The 13923-nt window shown below is 33.3% G+C and overlaps 1 protein-coding gene across 8 annotated transcripts in view; it reads right to left on the reverse strand.

Moving 5' to 3' along the window:
• Window positions 1-13923, reverse strand: part of USP15 (ubiquitin specific peptidase 15) — a 133217-nt gene that overhangs the window by 22381 nt on the left and 96913 nt on the right. Inside the window, exons 7-8 of one of the 8 annotated variants that reach the window (XR_010021328.1) lie at window positions 5908-6053; window positions 149-235 (exon numbers count right to left, since the gene is read on the reverse strand). The exons of 5 other annotated variants lie outside the window; for them this stretch is intronic. Coding sequence is in view for 2 of the 3 variants with exons in the window: in XM_063074729.1 (XP_062930799.1) it covers window positions 5908-6053 (146 nt within the window). In the remaining variant the exon portion in view is untranslated. Of the gene's footprint in view, window positions 1-148; window positions 236-5907; window positions 6054-13923 lie in introns of those variants that run through there. 2 more of the 8 variants (XM_063074729.1, XM_063074728.1) reach the window with 2 other exon arrangements.

The following is a 13923-nucleotide window of genomic DNA, read 5'->3' on the forward strand; positions in this document are numbered from 1 at the left end:
TTGCACTAATAAGTAACTGGTCAAATAAACACTCAAATGATGCACTCAACTATTCATTTCCCAAATTTCAAATCAATTACTTATAATAAATAAAATGCTAATATTTGTTGCTGTAAAATCTGCATTAATTTTAACCACAGCAAACTACCTGTTAACTGGGAGAGAAGCTCAGAGTTTTCTTTCCTTCTTTTACTTGATTGGTAGAAATTATGGATTGTCTACTCATCCCAGGCACCTGCAAATTAGCCTAATTAGGTAAAAACTGAGATAGGGTGCAAGCAAGATATTCATGTAAAAGAGATATTTACTGCTTCCATTGCCAATTTCTTATCATGAAAGAGCAGCCTTTAAACCTTTCATTTGGTCAACTATTTTTAGAATGGACACTACTGATTAGCTGAGCCTGAGAAAACAAATTTTAGTTATGTGAACTCTGGGTGTGTTCTCACTTCTTCCAGCTCTTCTTTAATATCATAACAACCCAATTTTCATTGATAGCAAAATAAAAACTATGAGTAAGTTAATTATCCAACTCTTTTCCATTCTGAATTAAATAATTTAGTACTTAAAATGAAACAGTAGAAGTACTTTTCCACAATATTTTATTTCAAGATGGAATAATTTTCAGTTATTATACCATATAATTTGACCTCAACATGAACCTGATATTGGTTTATTAGATGTCTAGAATACGTAATGATTGATGTACATATACAGTTATATAGGTAAATTTTTTTTTTTTTTTTTGATGCAGGAAGATATTTGTCTTGGAGTCAAGTGGCAAAGTGCTATAAGAGAAGCTAGTTGCTTGCATGTGAAATAGTAGAAACCCACTTTTATGAGAGCCCAGATTTATATTAATGAAAATCAAAGTTTCTCAAAGCTTGCTTACCACTCATTTGTATTAAGTTAAATAGGCTTGGTAGTTACAAAAGGTTCAGCCAGGTGGGTTCAACAAAAAACTTAGATCCTACAAACTATAACTATACACCATGTATTATTTAGCTAAATAAAACTCCAAAATAAGCATATTAAACTTTTACTTAGTTTTTAAAAATAAATTATGGTGCTCAAGTTCGTAGTTTCAACTATAAGTCAATTTATGTTCACTCAAGTAATTATAATATCTATTTAGGACTTTTCTATATAATAAAAATAATATTGTCTAAATTAATGATCTGGCCCCTACCCATAAGGAAAATATGGACAACCACTTATATCATGGAATTTGTTATTATATAATTCTTAGGTAATGAAAATAATATAAGCAGTTAAAAATGCTTGGGATGGGCTATATAGGCCTTTAGAGTCATTTACATATCATTTTTGGCAGTAAAAATATTTTATTTATGTGAGCAAGAGGAAGACAGAGGTACCAGTGTAGGAGGCGATTAAGGGAAAGGATACTTCCTTATCTTTTTTCCTAACTGCTTCTGTATCTCAACACCTCTGTTAATGTTATACTCCTTTTGAGTTTCATTTTTTCTTCTTCTTTTGTATTATATGTTCTTTTAATTATAAACTCAGCACTGGAGGAAGGGCCAGGCAATCTAGAATACATCATGGCTATAAAGGGAATAAATGCCATCACTTAGTAATATCATCTAATTTAGTACAAACAGAATCAACAGTAAATAGTCAATCAGGCAAAGGGAAGGTCAAACAGCAATTTCAACAATTAGGAATTAGTTTTCAAATCCTTATAACAGCTCAGAGTTATGCCAAGAATACAACATTCCACTGCTGTCTGTCAATGCAAAGAACCAAGTTGTAAAAACACGAATAATTCTTGACCATTGTTTTTACTTAATTATTTACATGTATCTTTAGTGTGCAAAGAGCTTCCAAGCATAACTGAAGAATTTTTAGCTTTCCAATAGCATCAGAGTGATCTTCCTAAAATGTACATTTATCTAGTCACGTCACTTCCTTGCTATAAATCTTTTGATGGCTGCTTTTAGATTAGAATCCCAAATCCTTAGAAGGGTCTGTCTTTTGCCATCTATGTAGCCTCATCCTTTGCCAGTCACTTTCATTCCACTCTTATATGATCACTTGTTCCTTGACTTCCATTCATTCTCTCACTCTGTGAGTTTGCAACATCACTCCCATCTACTTTAAAATGTACCTTTTTTGTTTACTAACTTCTGCCAATTCATTGAGATTCAGATATCCTGTCTGGGAAGCCTCCCTAGATTTCCCATGTTTCCATGTTGCTTAGTGCTCACTTTCACTACGAACTTATTTTATAACACACTATAACTTTAATTTTTAGTTTGTTTGTCTTGCTGAATGGTACCATGGGAGCAGGTACCATGATATCCTTTACATTTACAGCTTCAGCACTGAGCACCATGTCACCTCGCACTTTGCATGTGTTCAACAAATCTATGCTTAATAAAAATGTTTTTGGGCTGGCTGGTTAGCTCAGTTGGTTTGAGCGTGGTGTTGTAACACCAACGTCAAGAATTCAGATCCCCATATCAGCCAGCCACATATACACACACAAAAGTTTTTGCCTATACTTTCTTGGTTTTTACTCTTCAGTGTTTGGCACAGAGTACTCAATAAATTTTTGTTGAATAAAGTATTACTAAATGAGGCAAAAATATATTTGCTTGTAATGAATAATCCAAAAATATCAAAAGTATCTTCAAGAACTTCTGCCTGAACACTAAACTGAAAGAAGGGTAGTACCTATTAAAAACTTTTCGGCTCTTTTGTTTGATTTCTATTCAATCTACTACCTGCTTTGCAGTGAGCATCTGCTTTGATTTTTTAAAACTCCTTGAAACAGAGACCACCACTTATTTTCACAGTGACACATACTGGTTTGAAACTGATTATAATTCAATGTTAACAAACTAAACAACAACAAAACACAAATAATTTTAATGATGAGTAATTGCCCGTAATATCTGTGAAGATATCATAACCAATGTTTAGATTTAAGTCATTTAGCATTAACGGGCCAAAATGAGCATCTTATTTGTTGAACATAATGTTTTAAGAAATTCACAAGCTACACCTTTTTTTTTTTTTTTCAAGCTACACCTTTTTAACAATCTGTACATACACATAAATTCCATAGCCCGTAAAATTATTCTACTAATACACAAATCATAATAGTTTTTAAAAAACTAAGGTGATGTCAAATTTTTCTTCCTTATCTTGAAAATACCATTATATTAGAAGTCAATATGTCCTTAAAATAGTATAAAAATTAGCTGAAATACTAAAAGTTCTTCTATAATTTTTGGTATAAATTTCAAGGCATAATTAGAATAAAAGACAAAAAACTAAAATATTTCCATGTCCCAGGTAATGTTATATTGTATTCAATGCCATCATTCTGGTAGAGGAAAGAAGCCAGTTTCTTAAAGTTGGTCATAATGCAGTTTAATTTGTAGTTACTTTATGCAACTCATTATTCAACCTTTTCACATGAGGCTATCTTAGAAACAAACATCTTTGATGATTATAAGAAAATTGGATACTTGAGCTGGTTGCCATTAAATACAATGTTCTAAAGACTAAAGATAATTTTCATTAACTCAATAATAAAAATCATAGCTAGAGTTCTAAGTATTTATCTAAAATTTTTTTCTACTAAAAAATATCATTTTCCTGTTAGATGAGACTGTTCCAAAATAATTCCTTTCTTAAGACATATATATTCTAAAAGTCCTACTACATATGTAGAAGTAGGTAATTTTACTTTTAACCTGTAAGACACCTTACTCAGTGACAAAATTTGGACCCCACCCCCCAAAAATCGTACAACGTGTGTTGGGCCTATGTGAATACATTTCTTACTCTTAATGTTTCCTGGACTATAAAATACAACAAAACTCACCCATTCTTAACATACATAGTTTATCTGAACAAAAACTGAGAATCTATATAAACATATCATGAAATACAAAAGGGATTATACAAATAGTATTAGTGTAAGTATGTTATTTTTGTGGCTACTTAGGAGTTTTGTGACATGTCTACCAGTCTCATGCCATTTGGGGCTATGCCTCTGTTGATTTATTGCAGTTCAACATTGACGAATGTCAAAACCCCACTGTTTCAGAATGGTTCTCACAATTCATCATGAATAAAATGAGGTCCAAATATGAAGCAATGTGACTGATCATAAAAACACATATATCTTAAGCCACATTTTGTTTATATCATAATTGTGCCTAGAGTTGGCCCTAAAATTGGGTAGAATTTTGTCAAATATCATGTTAAAAATAATCAGATTGAAAAAAAAGATTCTGTACCAACAGTTCCAACTCTTAATGCAAAAGAGAAAAAGAAATACTTATATTAATGAACAGATAAATGTACTTATTAACTAGATTAAATATTTTTGTATTTAAATATTTATAATTCCTACGCAAGTTAATAGTGTATAGAATTGATATGACCACTTGAAGATTTAAGGATTCTAAAGCTAAATTTGATATTTAGTGTATGGTAGACTTTTGGCATTCACTAATTTAACCTTTGTGATATAATGAAAGTTCATGACATAAGCTATTACGAAAAATTGTTAATCCACGAGAAATGGTAAGAATGGCTGGTGTGTGTGCAAGCCTTATTTAGTTAGCAGAAGTGACTGCTAAGTATCTATTCCTCAAAGTAGATTTGTGGTTCTACTTGTGCTTGCATATGTATTTTATATTGGAAACTGCAAGTAAAAAGAGCATTCTTAAACTGAATTGGGAATCTTAAGACATATTCCTTAGTTTAATGTATTAAGATTGAGCCTTCGCATGCATTCCTCCCCTTCTTAGAACATGCTTCCCCTATAAGAAATTCCTACTTATTTAGCATCTCTTCTAAATATTACATCTTTCTCAGTACCTCAAGGAAGAACTAATATTCCTTCCTCTGGGCTAACTATACATCTTTAACTCATCTATACTGCACTTGAGAGCAGAGACCATGTCTTATTCACTGCTGTACCTAAAGATATAGCACAATGCTTGGCAAATAGCTCAATAAAAGTGAGTTAAAAGAATGAAAACTTGTGTAGAAAGACTGGAAGCAGTCTTCAGTGAGACACAGAGCAATGGAAAATTACATGACTAAAAAAGAGATCTGAATTGCAGCCTGTTCTAACTCTAACCTATCCAAAAGTTCTAAAAATTCAAAGAGTTCAAATAATGCCTGAAGAGGTTCTCTTAATGAAGGAAAATAACCATTGCGAATAATTATCAAGATAAATCTATATAAGTAAAAGATCTATTAAGGAAATATATTTGTAAATTTATTTTCGTGAAGACTGTCTTCCCTAAATCTTCATCCTGGAACCAAACATAAAAATTCTAGAGAGAATTCTTCTAAATAACCAAATGTTTCATCCAATGGAATTATGCTATAAGGTTCAATGTATATTAGACCTTTATCCATTACCACCCTAAAGAGCTATTTTTTAAAAGAATGCATAAAGTATTCAAATATTTTATAAAGTATTAATCCTTATAAAAAAAACCTCTAAAGTAATAAATATCCTTCCTTAACCTAACATCCTAAAAATGGAATACCATGTGAAATATAATTTTTTTCATTGTTTAATTACTTGGAAAGATGCACTGCACATAACTTTTCTTTATATACATATGCACAAATCCTATTGTTCTTAGATTATTTTCAAAAAGTTCTACCACTAATTATCTTCTGATCAATAAGACTGATATTTCTAGAGTTTTCTGAAAAAAATATGTGATGCATGTAAGAGTCTCAATTTTGTATGTTACTATAAACTTCTGCATAGTTTTTTTAATTGATGAAGTCAAATAAAGTACTACTAAATAACCAAATCTCAAGTCTGTAATCAACATATTTTAGGAAATGAATAATTATCAGCCATCCCAATAACTTGTAATGAATCTGGAATTTCCCCAGTACCTGGAAAATAGCCAAAGTAATCCCCTTCAAAAAGAGAAAGTTGTCTTTTGTAATGCTGAATATGAACCACTCCCTTTCTGTTCAGGTGCTCCAGAAGCCCAATTCTCAAGTGATCATGTATGCTCACTATTTTAGTAAACCGGTAACTAGAACAGGAAAGAAAACAAACTTAATTTTTGATTACCTAAAGCTTTTGAGTTGCGTAACTCATTCTGTAACTGATCAAAATGTAACGCCACTCACAATCCTTTAAAAAAATAACTACACCTTCAAACTGACCAATACTAAAAATAAAAACCCAATCTAAAATAAGGGATTCATTCTTATTTTCTTATGATTTAAAAAGTAAAATCTGGAGTAATCCATGGTTAAAGTCACCTTAGACTACCCTCAAGTATTTTTTTCCTGAATGTCAAGGTAAGATGGATAAAGAATTTTCAGACTTGCCATGTCAACTGTTTTCCAATTCATCATGACAACCATATAAGCATTATAAAAAGATATAATTCTGAAGCATTCTATTAGTTCTGAGATATTGACTCTAGTTTTGTAATGAAATAGTGAATGTTATAGGAAAGTCTTGTAAACTTTTACAATGAAGAACTTCAAATATGCGCCTGTCCCTTCATCAAATAGACTTGAAAAATGAGGTATTTTTAAGCCGTTTGACATTCTTATTTTTGTTACATTTTTTCTAGGAAAGGCAAATCTCATTACACTTGAGAGATTAATTCTGAGGATCTTCACTTATTCTGTGACAGCAAGTATAACTACAGCTCTATTTCACTTTACATTTCCATTCTTTCTTCAAGATTTTCCAAAAGAACAAATTTAGGTAGTAAAATATAAATGGATATAACTTTCCTCTTATTTATTTAAAAAAACTTTTATTTTAACTATGTCCCCCCCCCCCCTTTTAACTAGTTAGTGAACAGAAAACTAGCATATTCTACTTAAAATACTGGAATTCTACATAAAGTAAATTTAGCTTTAGAGGCAGGGTTTTTTTTTTTTTGGACTGGTAAGGGGATCGCAATCCTTGGCTTGGTGTCATCCGCACCACGCTCAGCCAGTGAGTGCACCGGCCACCCCTATATAGGATCCGAACCCGCGACCTCGGTGCTGCCAGCACTGCACTCTCCCGAGTGAGCCATGGGGCCAGCCCTAGAGGCAGGGTTTTTGAATTGGGCAAGGATGTTCTAACATCATTAATCTGGTCCCCATGCTTAAGACATAAAGAATAAAATTTGAACTTCACTTAAAATCCCTGCTGTTGCTCTTTCCTTCCAATTCCATGGTATTTCTTCTTCACACACTACATAAATTCAATGAAGAATTATCATCAAAGTTCTGGGAAGTATGAGAAACGATGGGAAACACTTTGATGGCCAGCAAAGAAATACCAATCCTTTTTTTTCTTCTCATTTATACGATTGAGGGAGGAGAATTTTAAGTTCATCAAAAAGACTACCCTGTTACTTGCGAGTAAATCCTGTAACTACAGATGTCAAAGTTATACATGCCACGATTATGTAAAGAACACTGATTTTCATATTGAAAGCTACAAGGAAATGGATAGAAGATCCACTTGTGATACAGATAAATTTGAAAGTCTCTGTGATGATTATCACACCACAAACAAGGCTATAAGTTTTAGGTAAAATGCATTTAAAAGAGGTTTTAAAACTAATAGACTATGACAGCAATTGACTGATTTTTAAAATTTTTTATTTTTAGTAACAGGCTATTCATGAATGATTTTGTTTATATATTTACTTTATGGGAAGCATGCTAAAATCAAATATGGTTCTAATAACATTAAGAAATGTTAGTGTAAGTTATGTTTAAATAAGGAAAGCTTAAGAATTCAATTTTAATATTATGTATCTTATCTTCTGCTCCATTAATACTTCAAAACTGGCACACATGAAATGAATGTCAATACTAACTTTCAGGCAAGCAAATCAGTCAAAGGACTTGAGAAAAACAATGGTTCTTTATAATTTTTGTGTGAGTGTTCAGTCCCTTACACATATTGCAGCTAATATTCAGTAAAGAAACATTTTTACATAAACGAATATTAAGAATTGTGTCTGTTGATGTTTTAGTTTTTTTGCATATAGGAATGAAAAGCATAAACTTTTTAAAAAGCTTCACTGATTTATTATATTCTTTAAGAGAAACAACTAGGCTATATACTTCTCTGTATCATTTTATTACGTTAGGCTCATACTAACAAATAACTAAGTTGAAGTGAAACAGAAATTTAAACACCATGTGACAGTATAAACTGCAAAAGGTTTCTGATTATTTTCATGCTGAAAAACTTTAAATTTATCTAAATAATCACTCAACAAATATGAGATTATTTCAAGAGTCTTTATAAGTATATAAATAATGTTCTTTTTTCATATCATTCACTGTGAAATCATTTACTAAACTATTTCCATAGTAGTGCTGCCAAGTATGATCTGCCAAGCTGTGACTAACCTGGCAGTCCAATCCAAGTGCTATCAGATTGGCTACATTTACAGGACATAGGCTTTAATATTTCTTGGACTTTATATATATTGGTAGCCCTTTCACCCTTCAGTTGTGAGAAATAAATATATATTATTTTTATCCTATAATTCTTTTTAAAATTATTGTGCTTTTTTTGAGTTTAGATAGCTTTAGGAATATTAGTCTGGTACAGATCAAGTTCCAAACATTTCTGGTAAATGTTCTAATGCAGCATTTCTCAAACCTGTGTGGAGAACCAATTCTATTTTTTTAAAATTTTCAAATTGTCACAGACTGGTACTTTTGTAAGATACAATAAAAATGAACCACCAGAAAAATTAAATTAAAAAACAACATACAAAAAACAAGCAAAATTTCTATTACATTTAGTAGATATAAAATTACTCTATCAAATTGCTACTGAAATTTTTGATCACTTACAACTTCTGAACTTATTTTACTGTTGACCAGCACTGTCTTGTCCATCAATACACTGTGAGAAACACTGTTCTAATGTACTTACTATTATCTGGCATTATCCTAAACATTGGGGATATAAAAGAAAACCAAAGACAGCCTCTTCTTTCATGATTCTCACCCTATAATAGGTATCCTTCCAGAGAAAGGGATAGAGGAAAGGGGGAAGTGTGGGAAAGGCAACTAGGGAAGAGTATATGCGAAGTAACAGAACACACAAAGAGATATGAAACTTAATGAATTTTAAGAATTAAAAGTTATTTTGGCTAAAGAGGTAGGCAGGATCCAATTTGAATTTTATCCTTTAGTTGATGGAAACAGGTATTAAGCATATCATAATCATATGTACATAAAAATCACATTTGTTTTTTAAAAACAAAGAATATGATACACCATATTAATAAAATCAAACACAAGGACCATATGGTCATCTCTATAGATGTTGAAAAAGCCTTTGATAAAATTCAACATTCATTCATGACAAAGACCCTCTATAAGTTAGGTATAGATGGAAAGTATCTCAACATAATTAAAGCCATATATGCCAAACCCACAGCCAATATCATCCTGAATGGGCAAAAGCTGAAAGCTTTTCCTTTAAGAACAGGAACTAGACAAGGATGCCCACTCTCACCACTCCTATTCAACATAGTGTTGGAAGTACTAGCCAGAGCAATCAGAGAAGAGAAGGAAATAAAGGGCATCCAGATTGGAAAAGATGAAGTCAAATTGTCCCTGTTTGCAGATGACATGATCCTATAAATTGAACAGCCTAAAGCCTCTAGAAAAAAACTCTTGGAGTTGACAAATGATTTCAGCACAGTAGCAGGATACAAAATCAACACACAAAAATCAGTAGCATTTCTATCCTCCAATAGCGAACATGCAGAAAGGGAAATCAAGAAAGCCTCCCCATTTACAATAGCCACCAAAAAAATAAAATACTTAGGAATTGAGTTAACCAAGGATGTGAAAAATCTCTATAATGAGAACTACAAACCACTACTGAGAGAAATTAGAGAGGATACAAGAAGATGGAAAGATATCCCATGCTCTTGGATTGGAAGAATCAACATAGTGAAAATGTCCATACTACCCAAAGTGATCTACAAATTCAACGCAATCCCCATCAAAATTCCAAAGACATTTTTCTTAGAAATGGAAAGAACTATCCAGACATTTATATGGAATAACAAAAGACCATGCATAGCCAAAGCAATGCTGAGCAAATAAATAAATAAATAAATAAATAAATAAATAAATAAATAAATAAAGCTGGAGGCATAACACTACTTGACTTTAAACTATACTACAAAGCTATAATAACCAAAACAGTATGGTACTGGCATAAAAACAGACACACTGATCAATGGAATAGAGAATCCAGAAATCAACCCATACACCTACAGCCATCTGATCTTTGACAAAGGCACCAAGCCTATACACTGGGGAAGAGACTGCCTCTTCAGCAAATGGTACTGGGAGAACTGGATATCAGTATGCAGAAGAATGAAACTAGACCCATACCTTTCACCATACACTAAACTCAACTCAAAATGGATTAAAGAATTAAATATACACCCTAAGACAATAAAACTTCTTAAAGAAAACGTAGGAGATACACTTCAGGAAGTAGGACTGGACACAGACTTCATGAATATGACCCCAAAAGCACAGGCAACCAAAGGAAAAATAAACAAATGGAATTATATTAAACTAAAAAAGCTTCTGCACAGCAAAAGAAACAATTAACAGAGTTAAAAGACAACCAACAGAGTGGGAGAAATATTTGCAAAATATATATCTGACAAAGGATTAATATCCAGAATATACAAGGAACTCAAACAACTTTACAAGAAAAAAACAAGCAACCCAATTAAAAAATGTGCAAAAGAGCTAAATAGGCATTTCTCTAAGGAAGATATATGAATGGCCAACAGACATATGAAAAAATGTTCAACATCACTCATCATTTGGGAAATGCAAATCAAAACCACACTGAGAAACCATCTCACCCCAGTTAGGATGGCTAAAATCCAAAAGACTCTGAACGATAAATGCTGGCGAGGTTGCGGAGAAAAAGGAACTCTCATACATTGTTTTTGGGACTGCAAAATGGTGCAGCCTCTATGGAAAATGGTATGGAGGTTCCTCAAACAATTGCAGATAGATCTACCATATGACCCAGCTATCCCACTGCTGGGAATATACCCAGAGGAATGGAAATCATCAAGTCAAAGGTATACCTGTTCCCCAATGTTCGTTGCAGCACTCTTTACAATAGCTAAGAGTTGGAACCAGCCCAAATGTCCACCATCAGATGAGTGGATGAGGAAACTGTGGTATATCTACACAATGGAATACTACTCTGCTATAAAAAAAGAACGAAATACTGCCATTTGCAACAACATGGATGGACCTCGAGAGAATTATATTAAGTGAAACTAGTCAGGCACAGAAAGAGAAATAGCACATGTTCTCACTTATTGGTGGGAGCTAAAAATAAGTAAATAAACACTCAAAAATCCGGGGGGTGGGTGGTGGGGGAGGGAAGAAGACACAACAATTAAAATTTCTTGAAGTTGATACGACAAGCATACAGATAGGACATTGTTGGGAGGGAGGGGAGAAAGGGAGGAGGGAGGGAGGTTTCAGTAACAGGCCACAATAATCAACCACATTGTATATCGACAAAATAAAATAAAATTAAAAAATAAAAATAAAAAACAAAGAATTTGGAAGCAGTGTACTAAATGGATTGGAAGAGGACAAATGATGGAAGAGATGACTTAGAGATATATTTGGGCATTCACATAAAAAATGTTGAAGTGTTGAAATAATGTATTGGCAGGAGAGGAAACAACAGATGTAACTGGTAGGTAAGAGGTAGAATGGGGCCGAGCCTGTGGTGCACTCGTGAGAGTGCGGTGCTGGGAGCGCAGCGACGCTCCCGCCGCGGGTTCGGATCCTATATAGGAATGGCTGGTGCGCTCACTGGCTGAGTGCTGGTCACGAAAAAGACAAAAAAAAAAAAGAGGTAGAATGAACAGGACTTGGGATAAATTTCAGGTTTTGGACTTGGGTTAATAAGTGGATAGTAGTACTATAAGTATAAGAGACAAAAGGATGAAGATTAGTCTCGGTAGACATGTTAAGTTAAGTTTGAGTATCCATAGTCTTATCTTGGAAGGAATGCCCACTTAACAATTATACTGGTGGGAAACTCAGAAGGGAGAATTATGGTTGAGACATATTTGGGATTTGTCAGCATATAAATGGATGTCAACCTCTCGAAGGTAAAGGGATACAAAGAACCTAGCAAACAGGAGGTCAAGAGTGACCTTATTAAAAGTAATTCCTATGGGTGGTATGATGGTCACAGTGATGACAATAACAGCAGTTGATACTTATATACTGTTTACTATGTGCCAAGCACTTCTTAAGTATTTTATCTGCATTTTACAGACGAAGAAACTAAGAAGTTTCTTATCCAAGGTCACACAATTTGTAAGTGGCAGGACTAGGATTTGAATTCAGGCAGTCTGGCTCCAAAATCCATGCCTTTAGCTACCATGCAATGTAGTTGATGGATTTCAGTGAGGTAAGGACTATTGAATGGGAGCTACAGTAGGGAGAAAGCACACACCACCCCTTTCAAGGTCATAAGTCCCCTTCACTCCACCCCCCCCTGCACTTAAAAAACAAAAAAACTTGACTATGTATATATGCTGAAAGGAAGAAAGACAGTGAAGAGGTAAAGTTGAAGGTATAGAACAAAGAGAAAACAATGGAACAAGTGTCAGAGAAGGTAAAAGAGATTCCAGTAAGATGGTGGTATAATCATGATGACAGATACATTTTTGGTATGCATTCAATGAGACTATTGTTAAGTATAAGAGGAATCTAAAAGTATGTTTTTTATTAAGGATTCCCTTATAAACAGCTAGTAACATTTTTGTCAGAAATTTGTTTTATTTTAGAAACACTTACTGAAAGCCTTCTCCTGGTAAAGTACATAATACTCAGAAAAGCCCTAGGAATTATTCATAATGCCTCGGTTACATATCTAATCTAGTATATAATTGAGGCAGTATTACCTGGAATATACCAAATCCAGTATATACTTAAGGCATTATGAATAAGCACTACATATTGCTCAAAATATTTTAGGTACTCATGTTTTTAGAGCTGGCACACATGAGAAAAGCATCAACAGTTAGCATATAGGGGATTTCATTTAGTGTATGAACCATGTGTTTTTTGCTGTGGCAAAATAGATTTCTGTTATAGGGATTTCTGTGGTGGAAAAATACAGGAACAAGCATGAACTATAATGTTATAGTTTGTACCTCTGGTCATTTTCTGCTATTTTATGCCCACATGAACAAAATATAAGTCATAACCAATAGTAATTTCGGGGATAATGGAAGTCATACCAAAATCTAGAAACTACTTGTATCCACAATCCTGTCTTTTTCCCTATTGCAACAGAAGTGTCTTTCCTCCATTCAAATGTATTCTAGGGCTTAGTCCTGGGACCTCTTTTTCAGAGATGCCCTCATTTAGATGCAACCATTTCCATGATTTTAAATATCATTTAAAACAGTCATATATTTATTTCCAGACTAGGCCTCTGGTCTATATTCCATATAAGAATATCTAACTGCCTATGATCTATCTACTTAGATGTTTCATGGGCATCACAAACTGAACATGCCTAACATAACTCAATCTTCTCTCCACCCCAAATCTACTATTCCTATGTGTCCCTCCTCCCACCACCCTGATTTCATTAAATGGTTATATTCGTCATTATGATGAAGAAAACTAGAGAGAAACTTGTGACTCTCTTTAACTTTCATTAATTTGAGTGCCTTCAATATGCCAGACACTATTCTAGGTAATGGGGCTACAGCAGTGACTAAAACAAAGACCCTACACTTATGAAGCTATATTTGTATTTGTGTATTTGTATGTTGGGAATGAGTGGGAAAAGACAAACAAAAAACCTAAATATAAATAGAGCATGTTAGATGG

Source organism: Cynocephalus volans, chromosome 12 (assembly GCF_027409185.1).
Source record: "Cynocephalus volans isolate mCynVol1 chromosome 12, mCynVol1.pri, whole genome shotgun sequence".
Lineage (NCBI taxonomy): Eukaryota > Metazoa > Chordata > Mammalia > Dermoptera > Cynocephalidae > Cynocephalus > Cynocephalus volans.